The following is a 25,331-nucleotide window of genomic DNA, read 5'->3' on the forward strand; positions in this document are numbered from 1 at the left end:
CAGCCACACGGGTCTCTGCGCTGACGTGGAAAAGTGGGTCATTAACGTGTGACCAGGAACTGAGAAATAGATCAAAAGTCGAAAAGGCAGGTGACCTGAACGCTTGTGCCTCTCGCGTTTTCGTTGAGTGTCAACAGCCATATATTAAAAGCGTGAAAGAAGCATGGCTTGTCGTTCATCTAGAGTCGCGAGCACACGTACGCCGTCAGTGGAAACGAGAAGAAAAGAAAATCTGTGTAACCAAAAATAACATGTCCTCAGCCAGCAGTTCGGCTTTTCTGTGGAGAACTGAAAACAACATTTTACATATCCTTCAACGCCTCGACTGTCGATGAATAAAGCTTATTGCATCCCTTTTCTCGGGACACTAAAAGCCTCCAAAAAATCAAGCGAGAAATGCAACTATTACTCAGACGACTTGAACAATAAAAGCACAGAAGCGGCTCGAAGTCCAAACGACTAAAGTGTAAACACAAGTATACTTTTCACATTTGCAGCAGACCATTTTTTTGTGTCCACAATGAGCCACCACGTAATTCTTTCCATCACGTAAATGACAGTCAAGTACGTTATGCTATCGAGAAATAGGAAACATATTACTCGTGTCTACAAAAGAGTTCGACAATGGTGACCATTTTCGCCAACCGCTTGTCCAGTAGCGCTAAAATATAGAAAGGGGTACCGCGTCTAAACCAGTCGCTTTGCCAGTTACTGACTCACACTAAAAAGCACAATTTTCTCCCGCTGATAGGAAGCTTCCGCCACAGTAAAACGCATGAATAACGAAGAGAATAAATCATTGGAGTGAGTATTAGCCCGACCAGGATCTGAGCACACGTAGTCTCCAGTGCAGCTGAATCGAGATTCGCTCTCGAGGCCTTTTTCAAATCGCTGTAAGTGCTCCTATTCTCAACAAAGAGAAACACGAGAGGAGGAAAAAGCGAACGGAGTGGTTAAAGAATTCCCTCCTTTCCTGCAGCAAAAAAAATGGAGCACCACCAATGAGATTGACCGTTCGCTGAGTTTACAACTCTGATAGACTTCCTTTGCTCCCCTGAGCACTTCGTCATTTCGTCATCTCGATGCTAGAACGATTTCTCTAAACCTCAGAAGGCTGTGGTTTCGCGCTTTCCAATATGCAGCACCGAGGTGCAAGCTCATTATTCAGCTGACACTCAGAGAATAAACCCAGCGGCACAACGCCATCGGTCTCAGTGTCTAAGTACTGACCCAGTAGCGAAACAAAAGCACTGCATAGAGTTCTGCCATGAAGAGGTAGATTGGCCTTTTGCTTTCATCAAATGTATCCGGGGAACAACACAGTGCAAGGAGGTCTAACAGTAAGTAGAAAGCACCGCTCTATCTCGCGTGCTCATGTCATTCATTAAACATCCAGGGCGAAGGAGCCAGTGAAAGCAAAAGTAGGCTAGGCAGCAACTGTGGTGTGCTAGTGCAGAACGTAACACTTAGCCCAATGAGTTGCTATATGCTAGCACCCACCCATCAACCTCGTTTCCTTGAGGGAGCCGAAAAAGTATAGAGCTTGCAACGTACTGGCAGGATATCTCTAGGTGGGCCTTTCACAGTTGTTAGAGAACTTCTGAAAAAAAGGATGCTTACTTTACTAACATCTACGCACTTGCCATAAGCAGTGTGGCCGACAGCTGCATAGACGGAGTGACGGTCAGTGTGTTCTTCAAATCAGCTTTTAGTGAAGCTTTGTAAATACCTGCTCAAAAATTTTTTTTTGCGTCCCGTTCCAAAAGAAAGCACCGTTTGCTTTTTTTGATCACAGAAGAAAAGATGCTCAGTCACCATTATTTTCGGAGGAAAACCAGGGGAGGGGCATAACTTCGGCATCACTACGTGTTTTTCCTGAGCCTTTCACTTTTGTGCAACGGAAAATATTCACAAAACAATTACAATTCACCGCCAAGAGGAACACTGTAAAGGTTTGCTTTTTCACCTCTAAACAGCCGTTTATCACAGCTTCCTGTCAGCATATTTCGACTGTAAAGGGACGCCAAACTCGGAGAAGGAAGCAGTACCCCCCCCCCGTTCTCACCCCAAAGCGAAACGCATCACCCTCTGTCTGCATGAAAGGGAGTCGGTCAGTGCTTCTTCGTTCCCCCCCCTTCTTATTCTCATGTGCCTCTAGTCTATATCGTCGACCAATAACTTACACTCTTAGCACTCTACGAAGGGCAAGCAAGTGGGTCGCTCAGTACTTGAGTGTGGAGTATTCTGTGATCTGTGTTCATGTTTCAATCATGCACCGCTAGAGTTGCACTACATCAGCTTTCAGAAATCGACGGTCATCAAGAATGGATGCCGCGAACGGTGTTAAGACACCACTGCTTTTTTTCAGCTCGAGGTTTGTTTGTCCTTGGACGATTCTTTCGCATCGAGCGACTCCCGGAAAGCCTAAGGCATCGCACCTGTCGAAGGCCATTCTGTGTTCTTTTAGTTTCTTTTCGCAAACCGGGGGTGGGGCGAGATGAAGCAGCGATGTTGACGCTGCACAGCGACGAACTGACGGAGCACCCGACGTACGTTAAATTGGATCTCACCTGTCTCAACGACATCGAAGATTGCTGAGCGGCATGCTAAGGACCACTTTCCGCACTCAGTGACCGGCAGGTGCTTGAAACCATTCGATGGGCCGCACTGAGAAGTGATGCTCTCCAGGTAATGCTATAATTCCTCTCTTTAATTAGAAGCAGCTTTGGTGCTCAAAGCTGACTACCCCGTTATCCTTTTTTGGACATGTGGTATTCCATTTGTTGTTCGCCAAAAAAACTAAACAAGGTTCGCTCTCTGTTGATGTGCTCTGGTGACAATCTATAGGTGTTGTAAGGGCGATTTCGCCTGGACCCTTGCTGGTGTGGTGAAAGAAGAGCGCAGCATGTCCCAGTGAAATGCCTGGCTCAAAACCTTTAATCAGCTGTTGCTCGTACACTCCATGTTTTGCTAGACTCTGTATGCGGCCTCTTCATTATTTTTTTCGTTTTGGCTAGCATGAAGCATTCAGCCTGCCTTGAAAAATGTGGACTGTTTTGCCGCTGTATTGAGACTTTTATTTCCCTGTTTGTTCAAGGCCTGATGAAAAGAACGTTTATCTTTGCTGATTGTCAGCCCAGAGTTGGCCGTCGGGTATTGGTCATACAACAGGAAAGCGACCATGAGCTGCATATTTGCGTTGTATTCAATCTTTCAAGTATTGAGAGTATCGTTCTTCTTTCATTTTTCCCTATACCTAGGGTTCAATGAGCTTAGTGACCTCAAAGAGTAGAGCACGCATCACATTCCCTTTGTTTGCTTCTAGTGTTTCAGCGCCAGACTTGAATCATACTATGTTTGCCTCCAGTGACTCGAATCCAGTAACTCGTTGCCGCTGAGAAAGCCTTGTTGCACCTTCTGGTTTGGCCTTTTCATCTTTGTTGACTGTTCTGTTGCGTCTTTCTGTCTTTCGTACCTTTTCCAGTGTCTTGACGGTGATGCGGATCGCTGGCTAATCTTGCCATTTTTTTCCTGCATACTGAAAGTGGACAGGCTCTTCAAATCGCGGAGGAATCAAAACGTTCTACAGCTCCAAGAATCATCTGACGTGAATTTTTACTCGGTCACTCGTCGAAACAATTCTTTCCTCTCTTGCCTCTTGGTGTCATCTATGTCTCCTTTGCATTTCTTGGGTACGTGTCGATTTGAGTTTCTTCACTGAGGAGACACAGTAACAAGCTGTGCAGCGCACTCCTGGTGTTCTTGCAATCCATTATCTTATCGGCGAAACAGCCCCTCCTTTGCTGCTTGGTATAGCTTTATAACTGCGCTTTGCTTCGTACTTCGAGAACTCCTCAGAGCTGCGTATCTGTTTCGGCCTCAAGCACTGGAGAATGCGAAGTGCCCGTACGGCAGAGAAAAGTACATTTTCGTTGTTAAAATGCTGCGACAACATAGTCTTTAGTCTTTTCCTTGTTGAATGAACTTAGTCCACTGTCAAGTGAGCCGTTTACTCCTTTCCGTAAAGCACCTTCTTTTGCTCTTCCAGGACACTGTTGTTCTTTTTCCCCTCTTTTGTGTATGCTGTACAGCGTTTTCGCTGTGGATAGTGAGAACGAGTCTGCCCGATAAGCAGAAGCACCGCTTATCTGCGTGCAGCGCCACATAAGTCCATAACACTGGCACCCCAAAGCTTTAAGGGTTGAAAAAGGGGGCGGGTGGTGGCAAGTAGTTTCTTCTCCTGTTGAAGCTTCAGGAAATTCAATTTCTAGCTCCTTTCTTGTCTAATCCTGGTTCGGCCGCTCTGTGGAGTCACAATCGTGCGGCCCAGGGTAGGGGCTTTTGACGGATGAATTTGCTTAATGCCGTCATTGAACATGAAAGCTCGGCAGTCGTCTTAAGCCAACAACAAAGAATGATTTGCGGGGCTACAAAGACGGAGGGTGACGACGATCAGTCTACCGTATCCTTATTGTTTCACTGGGTTTCTGCTCCTTTTTGTCATTCAGGCAGGGTTTCATTGCCTATTTTGAAGTCACGATTTTTTGTTGGTCAGGTGAATACTTCCATGGTGCAACGGAAAGTGTAGTAAAACTGTTACGAAGGCATGTGTGCACCTACTTTGCAGAGCACCAGTTTAGTTTCGTATTGGGACAAGTGAAAGAAGCGACGACGTGGAGAAGCGTATAAATATATATGTTTGTCTACCATATTGACTTGGCAGACTCCTTCTTTTTGGAAAAAAATCCGCCAAGGAAAAAGCCGAGAGACTGGGCTGAAGATGTGAAAGGTTTTTGTATCTTGTGTCGATAACTCGAATGTAATTTTCTGTCATGTGCTTCTCTGGAGTATGGAACCTTGGAAGAGAGCAAACCAGACCGGTAGAGTGTCACCAGGCCGCTGGTCGTGAAAGGTAGGAATGATAGTGATGACATTACTAAGAGTTACCATGGGTTATTGCGACTTTCATTCAAGCAAAGAGGTCGTCCGCAATCGGCGTTGCTGTTAGCTCTTTCTGTTTGTTCCCCCTTTCCCTTTTCTGCACCGACGGTTCATACCACCCTTTGACTGCAGAAACAGTTGACCTTTAACGCAAGTTTGTTTTCCCCGGTTACTGTCCCTTTGGTGAGTGCAGGCCGTCTATGCTTGCATTTCGCGTGTTCAAGCAACAGACTCTGAGTTGGGGAGCGGTGCTAGGCACGATATTCTTTGGCCGGCTGGACGTTTCGACTGTGTTTTTAAACCAAGACTTGGTTTATATTTTTTCATTGTTTTTAGTTTGCGTGGACGCATTGCCTGTGCTTTTCCGATGATGGCAACATCCAGTGTCCAGCTGTGAATTTCGGTGGCCCAAAGTCGGTTCCCATCGACTCACAAAATGCATTGGAGGAGCTTTACGCAACAAGTCGCTGTGACTTTCTTTTGAACCACGCGCCCATGTGGATGCGTATATTTTAATAGCTTATCTTCCCAAGAGAACATAAGAAAACATTGTACTGGAATCTTCAGTAACTGTTCTTGAGAGCTCGAGTAATAATAATAATGTAGTTACGAAAGCGAACAAAGGGGCGCTTGTTTGGGCGCACAGAAGAGATACAAACAAAACGCCTCACTTTGCGGTTCATTGGCGAGTACTCATTATTCTGCTGTGAGCTCATACCCGAAGACCCATGCAGAAAGAGGGCTATTGTTTTTGCCGTTTCGAGTCTCTGGTGCATTTTATGGTTCCTGAATATGCTTCTTAAGCTTCCCTGCTCATCGCATCCATTTTTTTTTCCGTGTATTGATTTCCTTTACTTTTGTTTGCTGCATCTTCATTTTCATACCACTTTACCTTCTTCCTCCTTCCATTGATCTCCTGCTGCGAGTATTTTTGCAGTGCCGTATCGTAGATAGCAAAATGCTACGACGCTTGTGTGTGCCGCTGCGTGTGGTGGCGGCAGGGTTGCGCCTCAACTCCTCCAGATCTGGGCCGTCGAAGACGAATGATGGGGGCATTCCTAATGCGACGGGCATGGACAATGCACCTGGGCTTTATGCTGAGAAGCCTTCCAGTACCTACTGTGAGGAAAAGTACCCCAACAGGATTGAAGAAGTGGATTCTCTCAAGCCACCAACGTACAACTTGCCTCATGACCGATCTGACAACATCAAGACACCTGAATTCAATACATCTTTAGGAAAGTTTGATCAGGCTCCCTACTTTAGCGGTGGCCCGCCGGCGATGCGATACCACGGCTACAAACGGGATCCTGCTGGCGAAGGTGTAGACTACCGCGATGTCGTGCCAAAAACACCGATTGAGGACCATCACCCCCACATGGAGTTCCTCTCAGTCACTGGACGCCGCGAAGGAAGCACGTTTCTGCTGGCGAACGCTGGTGTAAACTGGGAGCTGAAGGCCGCTGCGATGTCTCTCTACCGCACAATCCTCAAGTCTTTGCCAATGATTAAGCACTACTACTGGCTGCTCGTTCCCCTTCCGGAGATGAAGAACAAGATTCGCCTCCGCTTTTTGCAGAACCAGCACACGAAAGACCCTGACGCGATTCGACACTTGCTTCACAACGGCTGGATGGAGTTTCAGGAGTCTATCATGTTCCGCCGACCCCGCGCGACTGTCGAAAAGTACTTCGAGCACGAGAGCATGGATGAGCTAGGCAAGCAGTACACCAAGGAGGAAGGCCTGATGAATAGTGAACGCGAGTTCTGGAACGGTGAGGAGCAGCGCCGCGAAGGCCCGCACAATGGTCACTGGTCGTGGCTTGGTGAGCAGTGCGAGAAAGAGTTTACCAAGATTGCGGGCCGCATCCCGATTTCCTGGTCAGCCTCGAAGGGCTACTTTGAGAAGGGGCAAGCCGACGGCACGAACTTCTGGGAGAAGAATCTTGACTACGAAGGTTGGTACCTCAAGAACGTCGACCCTGACCGGCAGAATGCGCGGCGCGAGTTGCAGGGATGGGTTGAGAGCGGCTACAACCAGCCGAAGCACTACGCCAGCAAGAACCGTCGCGGCTACCGCCGCATGGTGAAGGATATTGAGACGCTTATGGAGACCTCCATGGAGGATCTGTATACGCACAACCGCGAGCAGCTATTTCAATACCTGATTCGCGAGAGCAGCCCCGAATCCAATCGCATCAACGCGGAGCGCACGCTGGCGTACCAGGACGACGACTTCTACTCTACTCGCTTTGAGGAGTACGAGAAGTACCTGAAGCAGGCCATGCGAGAGATGCCGAACCCGCGCCTATGGAAGACCGACGCTTTCTACTTCCGTCTGCGCTACCTGCTGGCGCCGTTGGAATACAATTGGGCCAAGGTACCCATCGGCGCGGCCCAAGAGAAGCTCTTCAACGAGTGGATCTCAGACAACTGCAATTACGCCATCTATACGAGTGACATCTTCGCTCAGATCAAGGCGGATAAGACGCGTAACCCTATGGCCAAGACGTGGGCTGACTTCTACACGGAGTTCGATCCCGACGTGCCCGAAACACGCCATCTCCCGTGGTACCACAGGGACTTCGACTACGATCGCCGCCACAAGTGGGACGAGCGGTGCATGCGGATGAAGCGGTGGGTGCAGAGCGGTACCATTGACGGCAAGCACGCATATTTCGACAGCATCGTTGCCGAGTGGGAGCAGTACGTGAACCGCCCAGAGCGCTTCCGTGCACCAGACAGCGCCGAGCGCCGCTACGCAGCACCGCGAATGGTACAACTGTACCGTGCCCTGAACCGCGTGATGGATGTGGCGCTTGCAGACCAGATGAGGCAGACGATCGAGAAGGGTCGCGACCTCAGAAAGATGTCTGTCGAGGACGTGCAGAGGCGGCTTGCCGCGGCGGACTTCACCAACTTCCGGTTTGAGGTGCCCGTCGTTATTTACCCTGATGGCGTCTCCCAGCCGCAGCTTGGTCTGAATGGCTGCTCTGTCGCCACCGCCACCGCCTCCGCGACAGCGGCTGCGTAGAGGGCGGGTGAAATCCACGTCGCTACGCGTGCATGCCTGAAGAACGCTCCTTGTTCTCATCGTTTTTGTTTTTCACTGTTATTGTATTTCTTTTTGTAGCGCTGCTTTATATTTTGTTAGACGTCGTACGTCTCCTCCTGGTGCGTGTGTGTCTTGGCAAATGGTTTGATGCCCCGCCTTTGGGCAGGCGTCTTGTGTTCCCTCTTTTTGTCGGCTTCTTTCCCTCCCTGTGTCTTTCATGCCTCAGGCTCTCTGTCTTATGGTTTTGTTTCTGCTTAGTAGTAGCTTGCAGCGCGTACTGGGATGTGTACATGTGACGACGTACTTGGAAAGGGAGTACGCTGCTGATGTGGGAGGAGGGAGACAAGGCGGAAAGAGGGACGTGCTTGCTGCCGCTGAGGACGGTAGAGCACATTATCAGTAGGAGCTGCCCGAGCTGACCTAGTAGGTGAAGAGCATCTTAGGACCCGCAGAGGCAACAAAGCAAAGCCTGCACTTCTAGCCCTTGTTTCTCTCCTACCTCGCTCACGGTCACCCACAGCCGCTGAGGAGCGCGTACCACCGGTCCTTTACCTCTCCCTTTTCCACTCTTGCATAGGTTTGCGTAGAGACACGAGGATACCGTTCCTCCTCTTTGTGCGTTTCATCGGTGCGGCACGCCTGTCTCCTTTTTCGTTTTAAATTCCGTACTTCTTCCCCTCTCCACTTTAGAGCATCTCGCTCGCACGAGCTTCTTTTCACCGGTGGACCCTAAGCACGAGACTTGAAGACGAGGTTGGGCTCTGTATCCGTTAGGGATGCCGAGCAATGGGGAAGGTGAGAGATACTGGAGGGTTGCTCCATCTAGCGTAGAGGAGAGGGCGAATTTTCCTGCATTCAGGGAAGGTAGCTAGCAGCAGTAGTAGTAGCGAGACACGCCTGGTGACGCCGAAGATGTGCATCGAGAACGAAACACAACAAGAGCTCTAAAAAAAGGTGCTGTTATGTCGAGGGTAGCTGTCATTTTTTTCTTTCTCGTGGCTATACTCCGGGGAGATGTAGACACAGCATGAAAGCCACACGCTGCAGCGAAGTCTGCTAGCGTGTGTGCTGGGTCAAAGAGAAGGACGCAGGGCAGCTCACTTGCTTGGAATGAAAATGGTGCGTCAACCGCTTCTCACAACAGACTTCCTCACCTGTTGCTTGCAGCGCGTGCGCCGATAAGGCGCTCCCCTGTAGAGGCGGAGCGTCGCACAGTGGCGCTTTTGCACACAAACTCGCCACGGGCGGTGCGAGAGTGCATCACGGGACCGGCAAGACAAACTGCATGATTCCTCTCCGTGCACTGAAATCCTCCTTGCCTTCTTTTTTTTCCGACTATCTTGGCTATGATGCTGAGGACGTCTGTGCGTACGCTTTGTAAGTTCCCGTTTGCTGTTGGCCCCTCGCGCGCGCACACATACCCTTGCACACGGCATACAGCGACAGCATCCTTGACCTGCGCACACACTAGCGCAGTGGGGTTTCCAAAGGTTTTTTTCCATCCTAGAAGACGCAGGTTTTCATTTTCTTCCTTGTGCCCAGAAGCGCTCATCGTTTTGCTACTCTCTCCATCGTGTTGTGAAGTGACCTTCCTTTTCCGTCTTGACGGCATCTTTTTTTTTCGTTACTCCCCCTCCCTTCGCACCCACTTGCAGGCAAGATGGTGAAGGTAAAGGCTTCCAAGTCGAAGCGCATGTCTTCGAAGCAGCGCCATAAGATTGACCGAAAAAAGCGCGAGCACAAGCGCGATCTGAAGAAAGCGGCGAAGGCGCTTAAGAAGACTGGAATGGCTCCCAAGAGGAGCAAGAAGTCACGCGACATGGCAAAGCTGGCGCTGAAGGTGTCAAACCGTCACCCAGACAAGGAGCAGATCCTCAGCCACGTACTAAAGGCGCGTGAAACTGCGCGCGTGATGAAGGCAGAGCGTCGCGCCCGCAAGGGCACCGATGCCGAGACGGACGGTGGCGAAGAGAACCAGCCAATCAGCGTCGGTGCGTGTGCTAGCAACCGGCGTCAGCTGCTCTACATTTCCGCAAAGGACTCGAATCACTTTCGTGTGCAGTTTAACCGCGCGCTCACGGAGCTCATCTTTCCTGCCGCGGCGACGGGCGAGGATGCTGCCGATGCGCCTACACTGGAGCTTCCTGCTGCAGCGTACGTTGTGACGCTCGACGCCCGGTTCGCGGTGCAGTCGATGCCGTGGACTCTGTTGGACGCCATCATTGACCAGGCCGCCGACTACACAGGAGGGCGGAAGGTTCTGCTGCTCTTCACTTTGACGAAGGCAGACGTGGTCTCTGCTCCCGCTATGGTGTCGCAGCTCGCTCTCGTGGCCTTCGCCCTTCAGCAGCGCTACCCCAAGGGCCTCGGCGACAACATCGTAGCAACTGTCACACCCTTTTCGGTTCATAGCGAGCGCACGCAGCGCCAGTTTCTGCGGGTGTTGAATCAGTTCCGTCAGAACGAGGACTGCAGCTGTAAGAAGATGGCATCGAACTTGGCAGGCAAGATTTGTGCGTTTGTAATTGGACTGCCCAACACCGGCCGCCGCACGCTGTGCCGTACCCTCTCGAGGGAGGCCAACGAGAGCAGTGTGAGCACCGTGCCGCTGCGCGCCGCCCAGCTGCAGCTCATCCGATCTGGCCTCACCGAGGAGGAGGAGAAGGTGCACACGAAGTTTGCCATGCCCAATGCAAAGGCAGTGACGCTGGTGCAGCTCCCGGAGGATGCCGGCATGATGAAGGAGCTGCGCACCCCGGTCGGCGGCGACGCGCTTTTCCGCTCTTTGGCGTTCGTGGAGCGCGCCCCGGAGCCGGAGGCGATAGGGTGTGTGTTGTTTGACGGGGTCGCTGACAAGACAACTATGGCGCAGGCCTTCTGCGTGCCGGCGGTGGGCGGGGCAGAGGGCGACGAGAGGAACTCGCTCAAAGTGGCGGAAAAGTTCCTGCGCGAGCTGGGCCGCGCTGTGCGTCGGGATGGTGGCTTCCACGTGTCCCCGCTCTTCGCGTCGGACGCGGGCACCATGGGCAAGGTGACCAGTAGCAGTCTCACCGGGCACGGCGGCTTCAACTCGGGCCAGCAGCGCAGCCAGTCTACCCTTCTGAATGTCACCTATAGCAACGCCACGCCAAGCAAGCTCGTGCACATCTCAACTGCCATGAAGAAAGGCAAGGGCAAGGCCAGCAGGTACCAGAAGGTCTCGCGCGCCGACGCGCACAACGCGCTTCGGCTCGGCGCCCGCACGTTCCTGCGCGAGATGTCGGAGGGGCGCCACGTGCCGTGGGCCGTCATGCGCGCGCCTGGCAACGTCACACTGACGCCTGCCCAGGTCGGCGCTGCGTCGGAGATCTTCTCGGTCGCGGCTGCCGAGGGCAAGCGGCTCGCAGGAACGGACGAGCTGAAAGGAACGGACCACCTCAACGCCCTCGTGTGCGTCTTTGATACAGCGGTGCGTGACATTGGGGTCATTTTACCAAACGGCGTGGTCGAGATGAGTCCTGACTTCCTGACGCCTCCTCAGTACAAGCTGGAGAAGGATGAGGCGGCCGTGGAGGAGACTGATGAGGATGATGTAGAAGAGGCTGCTGGCGAGCAGGGCGGCGGCGATGAGGAAAGCTGCGAGGAGACGGCGGAGGGCAGCGAGGAGATCGAGCTGGAGGACGACGAGGAGTCGTAGAGGAGCGCCGTGCCCTTTTTTGTCTTTTTCTGCGCAGCACGGCACCCTCTCTCTCTGGGGACGGAGCGGGCAGCGCCAGCCGCTGACGGAAGGGAGGCGCGCACATCAGGCGTAACGCCGTTGCCCTCCCCCCTCCGCACGCCGTCTCTCTTGTGGTCGCTGTTGTTAACTTCTTTTTCCCCTGTCTGTCACTCCTCACCTCTTTCCGCTCATGTCCCGCCACTCTTTCTATGTTGTTGTCTCGCTTCGAGTGCTGCTGAACTCGCCTGACTTTGAGAACATGGCTGATTCGTTTTGGTTTCGGTATCTTCTAAACGCATCTTGAGTAACTCTCGCATAAACTGCCCGCACAGCAGATTCCGTCTAATAGGCAACGAGGCAACGAGGACGCAAGACTCGCACATTCGGATAAGTCATTAAGAAAAGCGAGGCACATGCCAAAGGCACACGCACACATATATATATAGAGGGATAAAAAAGTAGGCACCTGGGAGGCATCAGTGACACCATCGCTGCTGATGTTGGACAGACGGGGCGGTGAATCACGCTGCTGAGTAGCCGGGGAAAGGGGAATGCGGGTGATGGGATTCAAAGTGAGTTGCGTCGCCGTTACCTCTGTTCACCGATGACACCTCATGACGCACTTTGGTGCGTTCCATAGGTGGCGCGCTGCACTCGTGTGGTGCTGTGAGAGCTCCTGCAATGATTATGATAGGTGGAGCAGAGAGAGCCTGCGCATGCCTTTTTGCAAAGAAGTGATGCGCAGATAAGAAAGCACAAGCGCAAACACTCTCCGTGTTGTCCCCCTTCCCTTTGTCTTTTACTTTGCACCCCCATCCCCTCTCCTCCTCCCCACCCCTTTCTCTTCCCTTCTGCGCCCCACCTCTTTTTTTTGCCGTCTGCAACTCGTCTGTACGCGACGTTCCACCCCTTTTACCGTTGTGGGCGGCTACGCGGACTCTTTTCACGGTGTGCCATTCCTTTGCATGCTCCTTTCTCATTTTCACATGAGCCCTACTCACAAAAATCAACGCATCAACCTGCCACGCTTCTCCCGCTTTCTGTGTCCGCATCTGCTAGTTGTAGAGGGCGGAGGGCACCCGCCAAGGCGTAGGCGCTCTCTCGCACCCCCTCTTCTTCCTTCCTCGTGTGTGTAGGAAGGCGAGAGGCCATTTTGCGTTCCCTGGAGACACAAATCGCCTCCCCAACACAACAAAAGAGAAAATCGCCACCGTTGTTTGTCGTTGTCTCTCTCTCCCTCTGTGTATCAAGTAACGCTCTTGCTTTCCCTAACCGACCGTCATTGAGGAAGCGGAAGGCAGGAGTGAAACCTTGCTTCAGCTGAGGGGTCGTCTCTTGACTGTTGCTGTTGCTTTGCCTCCTTGCCTGAATTTCTTCTCTTCTCCGTTGTCTACGGCCGCGCTTAAGTGGTGACGTTTTTTCCCCCCTTTTGTTCTTTGTCTTGCGCTGAGCTGTCGGCGTCGGCGATTAGAGACGCCTGTCGCTCACTGTACCCCATTCTTGTTTTCCCGTTAGTGTGCAAGTTATTCTTCCACTGCCGCCCGCCTCGCTTCCTCCCTCGGTCCTGCAGCAGGCCGTGAGCAGAGAAGGACAGCAGAAGAAGTTATGTATAGAACAGCAGCATCCGCAACACCGTCCCCCCTTCCTTCCCCCGTCGTTTTAATGATTGAACCACCCCTCTTATTGTATTCGGACGCTCCTCATGTTTCACTCCGAGGCGAAGTATGGTCCTCGCCTGCATATGTACCTGTGCCACGTTAGCTCCCATGATGAAGTCCATCCGGCAGACGCGCTTCGCGCGCAGGATGGGCACTCGTGTGGGTGGGTCTCGCGGAAACACGCATCGTACCCGCAGGAGCTGGGCTTCCGCTTTGACGGTATCGTGTTGGCAAACACCCTACGTATTCTCGCCAATGAAAGCAAAATATCGTCGTGTATGATCGTTCATGTCGCCGAGCCGACGGCACAAGAGGAGCGGGATGGTGTGTGCGGCCCGTATAGCAAGGCAGCCTTCAAGCGTCTTGGCCATGTCAGCTTCTCCAACAATGCGGCCAGTGACTACCAGGCGAGGGAGCTGAAGACCGTTGGCCTGCAGCGTTGTTGCACGTACCTGAAGCTGGTGTTGCGCAACCCCCATCCTAACAGCTACAACATGTTCCAGCAGGTCGGTGTTGTGGCTCTGGCGGTGCACGGTAAGCTGCTGACGAAGATGCGGGACTGGGTCGATACCCCACTCGCCATTCACGTAGGAGAGCGCGCCACGGTGCCACTGGATGAGATGATGCCGCCACCACACAGCGAATACACCCCAGGCGCGCCGGCGAGGATGACCGGCAAGCTGATCGCCCGCGTCAGCGAGCTCGCTGCGATGAAGCAGAAGGCCGTGGAGGAGGAGGACTTTGATGCCGCGGAGGTTCTCAAGCAGCAGATCATCACCATCGAGAACGGCGAGCGAGAGGTTGCACAGCTCGAACTAGAAAAGCAGCGTGCTGTAGCGTTGGAGAACTACAAACTAGCCAAAGAGCTCAAGCTGCGTATCGACACCCTCCGAGTGGAAAACGAGAAGATCGCCGCTGCCTCACTAAACACAGCACCGTCCGCCATGGCTGCGACAGATGCCTTTCCATCACCGCCGCAGCGCCGTTCCCCCACGGTAGGCTCGCCAGGCAGCACCGCAGCGCAGGAAAAAGGCAACGGCACCGCTCCCCCACGCCCCGTACAGAGGGGATGGAACGCGCATGACGAGGTAGTAGTAGGTGGCAAGGGCTACTATGACCTCTCTGACGCCACAGGTGGCTTGCCGGGCAAGCAGCCAAGCACCCAGAACGGCACCGACGAGGACGAGGTACCGCTCGTCGGCGACGGCGCCGCCTGGGAGGTCGCCCTCAACGCCGCCATCAAGCGCGTCTCGACGGCGCCGGCCGGGCCATCACCACTCACTGGAGATGCCGCCGCAGCGGCGAAGTCTTACATAAAGGACCTCGGTGTGTACTGCGTAGCGTGCTTGTTCAGCCGGAAGGGGCAGCAGCGGGAGGCGGCGTTGCGTGGCGCCGTGTCGAGTGACGGCTGCCAAGCCCTAGCCTCCCATAGCACTACTGCATGGGCGCAGCTTGTGCTGTACATGTCTGTCAAGGGCTACGGTGTCGGGGACCAGGTGGCAGGTGCTGCCATCGCGGCCTGCAGCGCTCTGACAAAGATTGTGCAAGGTAAGCTGCCTGGGGCCTCGGCAAACCAGGTTGCCGAGTCTATCACCAAGGTGCTTCCGGAGCTGACGGCGCGACTCGGCGAGTCAAACGCGCGCGTTCAAGAGAGCGTAGAGAAGGCAATGCTGGCTCTCGCCCGTTCCCCGCTCGGCCATCGCCGCATCGTGGAGTTGCTGCTGGTGGACCCGGACAAACAAAACAAGAAGTCTGCCAGCGTCCGCGCGCATGTGTCGCGTATCAACATGCTCAGCACCTTTGTGGACGAGTTTGGGCTCGCATGCAACGCTCCCGATGGCCTCGACACGCGCAGCTTGTGCTCCATGGTACTGCTGCCCAGCCTTCAGCATTTCAACGTCGATGTGCGGCAGGCCGGGGTGGATCTGTTGGCGAAGTTGCTCTTCCTAGACCCTAGCTCCACGAGCGGCTACCTGGAGGACATTAAGCCGGTTCAGCAGGCACTCATCGAGGAGCAGTTGGAACAATACAAGGAGAGCGAGCTTGTTGCTCGCAGCATTGTGCGAAAGGTGTCAGACATGCAGGCGGACACAGTGGCTGTCCAGCCGCTCGGCAGGAGCAGTCCAGGCTCGCCACCGACACAGTCCCAGTGTTCATCGGTGCCTCGTTCGAGAGAGGCGGATGGCGCTGCCGCTGAAGAGGCCAAACCTCGCGTCCCCACTGCGCCGCCCTTGCAGCGGGCGCCTGCGTTGATCAGCGAGATCGAATACCGCAAGTTGCGTACGTGCCAGTTCTGCGGCGAGTACAATTCAAGCTTTGATGAGCATAACTTGGACTTGCACTACGTGAGTGCCTGTCCGATGCTCTGCCCGTGCCCGCTGTGCGACCAGGTGACAGAAATATGCCAACTGCAGCAGCACTTGGTGACCGAGTGTGAGAAGCGGCGGCTGGTGCGAGAGTGCCCTCGATGCCACGAGGCAGTGCGCGCAACGGAGTACAACGAGCACCTTGCGTCGAAGAAGTGCATTGAGGCAGTGCCGACGCACAGCGTGTGCCCACTGTGCCACGAGCGCTTCAAGAACAACGTAAACGAGTGGCGTCACCACCTTGCCTCAAGTCCTGGTTGCCCAAACAACCCGCGGCATTACGACGGCACCGGACTCGCCATGTAACTCCCTTGAGACTCCTCTTTCTCTCACTGTGGTCCTGTGATGCCAGGAAATGATGGGAAGGCTCGGAGCAGATCGATGCTGCACGCCCGCCCCTGCGAGTGTGCCTTGTGCCCCACCCACCTTCTCACAATGGGGCTGACTGCCTCACTTGTGATGTGCTAGCCTTCCTCCTCTGCCCTTGTGCACCTCTTTTTTTCTTGCGTATGTCTTCGTTCCACCCGGGACGATCCAGATGCAGCCGTAGGGTGCAGCGGAAGTGGGTGAGCTGTGGTTGTGTCTGCACCTGTGTTGCTGACATGTTTGTGGGTGGGATCTGGACATGCTGTAGCAGCATCCGCACAGCAACCCGCTCTCTCTCTGTGTAGTGCCTGTGGCATGGAAACCGTTGCCGTTTTTTTTTCTTCGTTGGCTTTCTTCTCTGCGTAACTTGAGTCTGCTAAGTGATCTACGCCACTGCTAATGGGATATCCGCCTTGTGAATTTCTGTGTACATGTACAGTCTGTTTCTTTCTTGTGCTCGTCCGTGTGGGTGTTTGTGAACACGAGCTGCTGCAACACCCTCTCCTCGGCTTGCTCGGCATTTCTCATCGCCCTTCCCCTTGCTTGCCCGTCTTTTTTCCATTCCTCCCTCCCCCTTCTCCCCTTCCCCGACCTCACACACAAACATTCACCCGCTTTTTTTTCGATAGATGTGTGTGTACTTTGATGAAGAACACCTCCATGCGTGGTATCCACGGTCCCGTACCCCCACTCTGTGGGGAAACCAGGCAGCCCCTCTGTCCGTGCCAAATGCCGAAGCACTTCTGCTGCTGATAGGGCCAGGTACCTACGGCGTGTGGGAGGCCAGTGCGACGTATCGCTACTGATGTCGGCGGCCGGGTCCTGGATGGCGCTGCGTTGGTGCGACCTGTGAGAGTGAACATATTTGTGCCATCCATATGATGGCTAGAGCGTGAGCGTGACTCGAGCGTATCTCGCCCGGCCCTCACTGCCCTGCCGATGGGGGACGCCTGTGTGCCACCCCGAGGGTGGTGCGCCGAGGTGGCGGGCGGCATAATGGGAGGCGACTGTGTGGCGGACTGCTCAGCGGGTGGGCAGAGTATGAGGCAGCGACGGTGCTCCGATGACTGTGTCGGTGCATTGCTGTAACGCGCTTCTGGCGCTGCTTCGCACCAGGCGGAACGGGGGCCTGTGGCAGGCTGTGAGGGGTAGGGTGGAGTTGAGCTCGTGCTGTATGGCGGAGGACGGACACACGGTCGGAAAAAAAGCGTTTCTTGTGTGAAACGAACCCTTTGCGGCCTCTGCTTTTTTTTTTTGCTCGCCTCCTTTTTGGGTGCTGGCTATGGTGCGTTTATCGAATGACCGGATCGCTGTGCATATGGCCGTGTGATGGTGTGGATGAGGTGTTGGAGACGTGGGTGGGGCAATGTGGTGTGGGAGAGTGGGAAGGGCAGGCATCACGCTAAGCTTCTCGGCAATGCAGAAACTGGAGAGGGGATGATAAGAAGAAAATGCAGAGCTGCGCATGCCGACACACCCGACGCTTGCGGTGCGTCTCTGTGCGTGTGCTCTCTGCTAGTGCGCCGCGTACCACCCGCAGCCATGCACGACCCACCCGCACAAACTCATAGAATGATACGCTATGCAACTTGCAAATAGAAAAGAGCGATAGCCATCTCAACATGGCTAGGAGTGGGTCCTGCAGTGCTGCACGGGTTTGCCGCGCCTTTGGCCTGTTTGAGTTGTTGTTCCGTGGGTGTCTCCTGTATCTTTTTTCTGTGCCGTCACCCTCACAACCCCCGCCACCAGACGCACGTTCTGAGGGCTGAGAGTGGGCGAGTGCGTACAGCTGTTGTTTCCTCGTGTCCGACATGTGGGTGCCATCCTCCACTATTTTGCATCATGGTAGGTTCTCGCAGTGTATTTAAAGTTCAGGCCCCGCTGTCCTACTGGGTTCACTCGAGGTAGAGGGGTCTCTACGTGTCGAACCCATGCGCAGAGACTTGCCATAATTCTCCTTCATATTGGCTGTGGCACTTCTTCTTGACCTCGTGTATGCTCACCACCGACACCCTTCTTTCCAACCTCCCGCACTCGTCACGTCGCCTCCACACATACCTACTTGCTTTATGGGCTGTCAACACACCTGCCATGATCACCTGCAGCGAAAAGAAGAAACATACTTTCGAACACATACGTATACACGATCGAACAGAACAAGAATAGTCCGTTGACTACGACACCTCTATCTTTTTCCGTCGCTCTGCGTGCAGTCTCTCTCCGTCTTTCCGGGCTCCTCCGCTGCTTTCCTCTACACCGCCCTCCCTTTCTGGTGAACAACTGCGCATTTTTGTCTCTCCACGTCAGTGTTGCCCTCGCGTTTTTGCGGCTTCGGTAACGGAGCGACTCGAGCGAACAATCACACAACACCGACAACACCCCCACAAAGTGCATGATGAGTCTGTCACCGGGTCGCGGTAGTGCACAGACCCTCGGGACCTCTGCTATCGAGGCGGAGGTGCAGGAACTGCTTTCGCGGGAGCTTTCCTCGCGCACTGCGGATGGCGATCCAGATGCCACGGCCCTTCTCGTCGAGCACATCCGCCGTGGCAACAGTAGCGCTGTGCTGGAGGGGATTCGTCAGAACTTCAAGTACAACCCGCCCGCGACGCAGATCTGCATGGTGACTGTGATGGATCAATGCCTCATGCTTAGCGGTCCGCAGTTTGCCGTGATGCTGTCGTCGGAGAAGTGGACGGATCGTCTGTTCAAAGTCGCCAAGACGACCGCTTCGAATGAGGTGCGCGAGAAGATTATCTGTACGGTCATCAAGTGGTACCAGCGCTACCACACGAGCGGTCACCAACGTCTGATGGAGCGCTTTCAGCAGAGCCGCGTCCTCGGTGAGCCGTTTCAGCGTATCTTCAGCAAAATGGTCAAGGAACAGCAGCAGCCGCGTTCTACGAAGCCTCTTCAACGCGACTTCACCGCTCTCCCTCTAGGCAATCGCAACGAAATCCTCGACACGGAGGATACAATTCTGCTGGAGTGTCAGGGCGATCTGGCCTCTCTCGAGTACGCGCTGGAGCATCCGCAAATTCTCCCGGATACCGAGATTGCAAACGAATGCAAGGAGCACAAGCTGGTGTGCATGCGTATGCTCGAGTCCGGCCAGCACGAGCGCATCGCAACTGAACTGATGAGTCTTATCGAACGTTTTTCCGAGAATCTGAGCCTGTTTGAGGCCATGACCGGCATCGACGTCGGCGAGGGCGATGCTGCCAAGCTGCGCGCCATGGCCGACAAGGATTTGGAAGAGACGGATAGCGACGACGACGACGAGCAGCGGCGGCTGCGCCAGCGCCGCAGGGGTGGCGTGCGTGCTGATGCAACCGCGGTGATGCTGCAGGCACAGCAGGAGACGGAGAACTTGGTGAACCGCGAGCGCAGCGAGGCGCAGAATTTACGTGCGCAGCTGGAGGAGCTGCGCCAGAAGCACGAGGAACTGCAGAACAAGTACAAGGACGCCAAGGCGAAGAACAAGGAGGCCGTCAGCATGCTGGAGCAGTACGCCCAGCGCGTGGAGTTGCTGGAGACGGGTGGCAACGGAACCAACTCCCACCTAGCACCTCTGCCAGTTCTGGGTGCCACCTCGCTTGGCGCGCTGGGCTCTGCTGCCGGTAAAGGCTCCATGTCACCGGCGCTCACCGCAAGCATGCGCAGCGTCTTGGCATCTGTTCGCAAGTCCCTGCGCGAAATCAAGGAGGTGTACTGCACTGAACTCTCTCAGCATGGCCACTACTATTCAGCGCAGATTTCGAACGCCATGGCTGCCATGATCCGAGCGAGCGACATGGACCGCGAGGCCGACCGCAAGGCACTGCAGTGGACGCAGGAGCTGTACAAGCGTGAGGTGAAGCTGCGCAAACAGTACTACAATACCATCCAGGAGCTGAAGGGCAACATCCGCGTGTACTGCCGTGTGCGGCCGATGCTGCGGAAGGAGATCGACGGCGGCTACACGGACGTCATGTCGTACCCCTCGCAGGACGAGGTGAAGTTCGTAGACGCGAGCGGGCGGCCGAAGCTCTTCGAGTTTGACGAGGTATACCCGCCGACGGCACCGCAGGTGCGCGTTTTTGAGGACACAGCACCGCTTATCGATAGTGTCGTCGACGGTTTCAACGTCTGCATCTTTGCCTACGGCCAAACTGGCAGCGGCAAGACCTTTACAATGAACGGCACTGAGGGCGAGAACAAGGGCATCAACACGCGTGCACTCGAAAGGCTCTTCGAGATCATCGAGGAGCGCAGGGAGACGGAGGTTTCTACCGTGACGGTGTCGGTGTTGGAGATTTACTGCGAGCAGATCCGCGACCTGTTGGCGACGAAGAAGGAGGTGGCCGGGCTGACGTACGAGGTGAAGCAGGGGGGACCGTACGGCACGTATGTGACAAACCTCAAGGAGGTGCCGGTGAGTTGTGCGGGGGACATTGACGGTATCATGGCGACCGCGCAGACGCACCGCAGTGAGGGCATGACAAACATGAACGAACACTCGTCGCGGTCACACATGCTTCTGTATATCATTGTGCGCACCACGAACAAGCAGACGAACATGCAGGGCTACGGCAAGCTGTCGCTGATCGACTTGGCCGGTAGTGAGCGCCTGGACAAAAGCGGTGCGGAAGGCCAGCGACTCAAGGAGGCCGTGGCGATCAACAAGTCGCTGTCGGCACTTGGTGATGTGATTTCTGGACTCGCTCAGAATTCCAAGCACGTGCCCTTCCGCAACTCTACCCTTACCTTTCTGCTTCAGGACTCCATGGCCGGGCAGGCAAAAGTCCTCATGTTTGTCTGCGTGAGCCCGGCTAGCTACAACTCCAGTGAGTCTAGCAGCTCGCTGCTCTTTGCTTCTCGCGCCCGCGGCGTCGCCTTTGGGCAGATCAAGAAGAACGCCACGACTGAGAAGGCATAGTAAGCGGTAAAGGGCCACAAGGAGGGAAGCGAAAAAAAATGAACGAGATGTGAACACGTGCGAAAAGCGGCGTGCGATCAAGGGCGAGGGACAGAGGGGCAGGAAAGGATGCGCGCGAGCACAGGGAAGGGCGAGACTTGGTGGTTGGAATTCGAACTTCTTCATGTTGTTTCTGTGCTGTGTGTCTTTTTGGTCCGTTCTCTCCCACTTTTTTCGAGTATGTCTCCACTGCTTCAGCCATTCCGCGGGGAGGTGTGTGTGGTGGCCTCTCTTCCCCTCGCTCTGGGTGTCTGCTGTGCGTACGTGTTCAGTAGTCTCGGAACGCGTTAAAGATGAAGCTTAGAGAGACAGGAGAAGGGAAGATCGATGCGGGAGTGAAAAGGAAAGTCACATGAATATATACTATCCCCCCCCCACACCTGTACCTCCACTCCCCTTCCACACCTTCCCCCCTTCCCCGTACTCACACACGAACAGGCGAAGGCACAGGTCGATACCTTCCTCCTCCTGTTGCTTCTCCCGTTTCTCCGCGGCGCAAGCTGCGTGGCAGTCCCCCTCCTCCTTTGACTTTGTCAGAAAGGGGGGGGGGCGTAGCGCCAGCTTACACGTTTTTGCGTCAGCCGTTGCACGACTCTCTTGCCCAACAGATGGCCTTCCTCCCCCCTCCCGCCACACATGTGTCGCGGTCGTGTCACGTCGCTCGCTCTCGTTCTTTGTATCGTTCCTTGCCTTTCTCTCTCGTGGCTCTTTTTTTCTCGTATTTCTGCTTGTTATTTTGCTGTCGAACGCTTTTCTACTATTTCACCCGCCCACTGGCGGTTATGTTTAACTTTCTGTCCTCTCTCTTTCCATCTCTCTCTCTCTCTGTAAGTGTCACGCCTGTACGCGCGGTCTGTTGTCTTCAATGACGCACCTCTCTCTCTCTCAGACTCGCCCTCATCTTTCCCTTTTGGGGGCTTTTCAGCTCCCTTTTGGCTTCACTTTCCTTCTGTTGTTGTGTGCGCGCGCGTGTTCTTCGTGTGCGTGTGTGTCCCGATTCGACTTGCCGGTGTGACTTGCGTGTTCGCTGACCTGTTAGGCGATGCTTGTCGCTCTTTTGATGCTTCTGTGTCTGCGTGCGCGTGTGTCTGTCGCTCTTCTCCCTCAGTCTCGCATCGGGTGTGGCAAGTGAGGCGACTCCGTAAAAAATGAGGAAATCACCGAAAGAAGGAGAAGGGTGAAAGGGAAACAAAATTCTTTATATATTTATCTATACACCAGTAGGCCATGCTACTTTTCTGACATCCGCGCACACGTCCGTCTCTCATACATGGGTGTTCGAGTAGCACACAGAAGTAGACAGACAAATCGCCGATGAGTAGGCGATATAGTCGCCTCCGCCTTCTGTTGCTCTTCTTTTTCTTTCGTTCTCCGGTGCACAAGACAAGTTAGAGGCTAGAATGCATGTGTGCCTGCCTTTGTCGCCTGCGGGGAAATCTATAGGTGACGTAGAAAGTAACGGGGCACGAAAACAAACAAACACCTTGAAGAAAGCACATCTGTTCGACGGACGGCGTTGGATCGCTCCTCGCCTCCTCAAGCGCAAGGGAAGGGATGGTTGATCACGTCGATGCGTTGACCATGCTCTGTACCGCGTTCTTTCTGCTCGGCGTGCGGTCTTGTGAGGCTCGGATCCTCATCCCTCGACTTTGGGCTTGGACGCTGACGTTCTACGTGCACCTCTGCGGTCACTGCCCCCTCCCCCTTGTGCTCTTCCCTACTCCCCATAACTTAGCAAAGCGCGAGTGCAATGATCCACATGGGCTCCTTTTTTGCATCCTCCCCCCTCCCCCTATCCTCCTGTTGCCTCTCCCTCTGCACGCAACTACCAAGTATATCCAAAAACAAGCAACACACACACAGACTCATATACCCACACACACAAAGAAGAATCAAAGAAAATCAACCATAGCAAGAAAAAGCAATTCTTATCACAATCCACCCCTGCAGCAAGAGAGAGAGACAGCGGGAGACCCCTCCCCCCTCTCCCTTCCCCACAACACACTCCTGTGTGCTCTGTCCGAATCAACGAACGCACCCACGCACGTACACACGTGCCTCCTCACCGCCTCAGGACAGGTCCAAGGCACAGATCAACCTTCAATTCGCCTTTTTCCACCCTCCCCCTTTCTGACATCGACAGAAGAGAAAAAAACGATTGAAGTTACCCGCATCACAAGGACACACAAGACAGTCTACTCATTGCCGCACCCCCACTCCTCTCCGTCTGACCGCCACTTCTACTTGACAGCGCATTTCGCTGACTTTGTGTTTGCGCTTGTCTGTCTTTCTCGTGTCTGCCTGTCCGTCAAAACTTTTATTTTTGGGAGTCGACTCTCGGGTCATCGGTATCTTTCCATTTCCCTCATACACAGATACACACAATTCCCCTTCCCCATCGCGGGCCCTCTCCTCTTCATCCTGCTGACGTCTCTCGACCCCCTCCCCCTTCCCACCACCACCACCCAACCCTCTCTCTCTGGCTCACTCCCTCTGTATCTCTCTATATCTCTGTCATTCACTTTGAAATAAAGCGGTGCTTCTTCTTCCTCTCCACTCGCCTTTCTTTCTGCCCTTTTTTTTGTTGTTCTCTCCTTGTCGGTGTTGTGTTCTCCCGTTTTTGTTGTTCTCGTGTGTGTTTTCGTTTTCTCTGTGTCGTGTGTGCGTCTCTCGGTCGATTCGGCGTTATCTCTCGCTCTCTCTCTCGCTCTTCGTGTTTTTTTATGTTTGTTCACTTGCGTCCCTTTCCTTTCTGGGTCTCTCTCTCTCGTTCTCTCTTTGGACTTTTCACTCTCATCTCTGCTTGGCCAGTCTTTCGGGTTCACAAGAATTTGTCTATTTTTGCCTTCGCTGTTGTCGTTGGTGCTGGCGCTGGTGTCCCGCCCGTTGTTTCACCCCTCCCTCCATCCCCCACTCTCCCTTTCCCGCTAGTCTTTTCTTGTACTAGCCCTCTCTCTCTCGCATCACCTCTGTTCGTCTACGTCGTCATCTCTGTCCATTGACCATCATTACCTCCTTTTTTTTTGTTGTTCTCGCCCTTTTCATCATCGCTTGCGCGCACGCACGTGTGTGTGTGTCTCTCTATATCTGCTTCGACCACGTTTGAAATCGCAAGCGTGTCTCCCCGAGCAATCCCTCCATCAGCCTCTCTCTCCTTGTCAGAGTGAGTCTCCTCCTTGTCGTTGTCTGTCCGCTGGCACTGGTGCCTCAGTTTGTGTGCGCGTGCGTTCTCTGTCTTGTATGGGTGCACGCGTGGAACGGTACAAAAAAGGAGAACCAAAGGAGAAGGAGCGAAGGACGGCCTGTTGCCCTCCATCACACCCCTCCCCTCCCCTACCCCTGTGCCTTGTTCGCCTTGCGTAGCGTGGCTGTGCTTGTCTTCTTGAACCGAAAGTGCCTTCTATACACACGCCCCCGCCCCTTTTCTTCGACTCGTCAACGCCATTTCGTTGTGCCCTTGTTCTTTTTGCTGTCGTCGTCGACGGCTCCGGCTGCCCGCATCTCTTTCTCTCTATCTCGATCCCGCCATCTGTGCGTGTCACCTGTGCCTTGTCTGTCTGTTCTCATCTCTTCCCTTTGCTCTCGTCGAACCACAACAGAGTAGGCGATAGCGCGAGGACAAGCGCGGCGGCGTGGGCCACAAGCCGCCACCTCTGCTCCAATACACAAAAACGAGGAAATCGCTACACAGCGCATATCCTCCTCGCGATATCCGACGAACTCAAACGCCCCTTCACACCCCCAACCCCGCTCATCGCCGACGTTACCGACTAGCCCAGGCGCGATTCCATCCGAAGCGAGACACTCGAACGAATACACATAGAGACACACACAGCAGCAGCAGCAGCAACAGCAGCAACGCCGCGTTGTCACGTTGATATAGGCGCACAAAGAAGCAAAATAACAAAAAGAACAGCACAAAGAGAGGGCGGCGGATCCTGCATCGGGTAATCAGAAAAGCAAGAAGAGCGCGCCCAGTGAAAACGCGATACAGCAGGAGCCGTAGCGCAAAACAAGGAACGAGAAAAAAAAGAAGAGAGAGCGAGAGGAACAGCGGGGCTCTATACAGACACACATTTACGTACTCAAAAGAGTGTGCGCCGAAAAGAGAGGTCAGGTCCCCCTTGTCTTTACTTTTCTCAACATCTGAACGGCCTATACAGAAAATTTGTACATACTAGTGTTTGTATTTTCTCTTTCTCTGGCGCCTCTTTTTCTCTTGGCGTTGTTTCCTCTTCGCTTTTCAGTGAAGAGTCGCCTGCCATTCACTTTCCTCTCCTCCTCCTCCTCC

General features: G+C 54.1%; 4 protein-coding genes across 4 annotated transcripts; all 4 read left to right on the forward strand.

Moving 5' to 3' along the window:
- Positions 1-5,899: 5,899 nt before the first annotated feature.
- Positions 5,900-7,975, forward strand: LMXM_19_0230 (conserved hypothetical protein; the record flags this gene model as incomplete). Its single annotated transcript, XM_003874152.1, has 1 exon — positions 5,900-7,975. One exon carries the CDS (start codon positions 5,900-5,902, stop codon positions 7,973-7,975), a length of 2,076 nt encoding a protein of 691 aa, XP_003874201.1.
- Positions 7,976-9,656: 1,681 nt separating this feature from the next.
- On the forward strand, positions 9,657-11,672 carry LMXM_19_0240 (conserved hypothetical protein; the record flags this gene model as incomplete). Its single annotated transcript, XM_003874153.1, has 1 exon — positions 9,657-11,672. The coding sequence occupies one exon, from the start codon at positions 9,657-9,659 to the stop codon at positions 11,670-11,672; it is 2,016 nt and encodes a 671-aa protein (XP_003874202.1).
- Positions 11,673-13,395: 1,723 nt separating this feature from the next.
- Positions 13,396-16,023, forward strand: LMXM_19_0250 (conserved hypothetical protein; the record flags this gene model as incomplete). The annotated part of the gene is made up of 1 exon (XM_003874154.1): positions 13,396-16,023. The coding sequence occupies one exon, from the start codon at positions 13,396-13,398 to the stop codon at positions 16,021-16,023; it is 2,628 nt and encodes an 875-aa protein (XP_003874203.1).
- Positions 16,024-18,475: 2,452 nt separating this feature from the next.
- On the forward strand, positions 18,476-21,001 carry LMXM_19_0260 (putative C-terminal motor kinesin; the record flags this gene model as incomplete). The annotated part of the gene is made up of 1 exon (XM_003874155.1): positions 18,476-21,001. The coding sequence occupies one exon, from the start codon at positions 18,476-18,478 to the stop codon at positions 20,999-21,001; it is 2,526 nt and encodes an 841-aa protein (XP_003874204.1).
- Positions 21,002-25,331: the final 4,330 nt, after the last annotated feature.

The sequence above is a fragment of the Leishmania mexicana genome, chromosome 19, assembly GCF_000234665.1.
Source record: "Leishmania mexicana MHOM/GT/2001/U1103 complete genome, chromosome 19".
Classification (NCBI taxonomy): Eukaryota; Euglenozoa; class Kinetoplastea; order Trypanosomatida; family Trypanosomatidae; genus Leishmania; species Leishmania mexicana.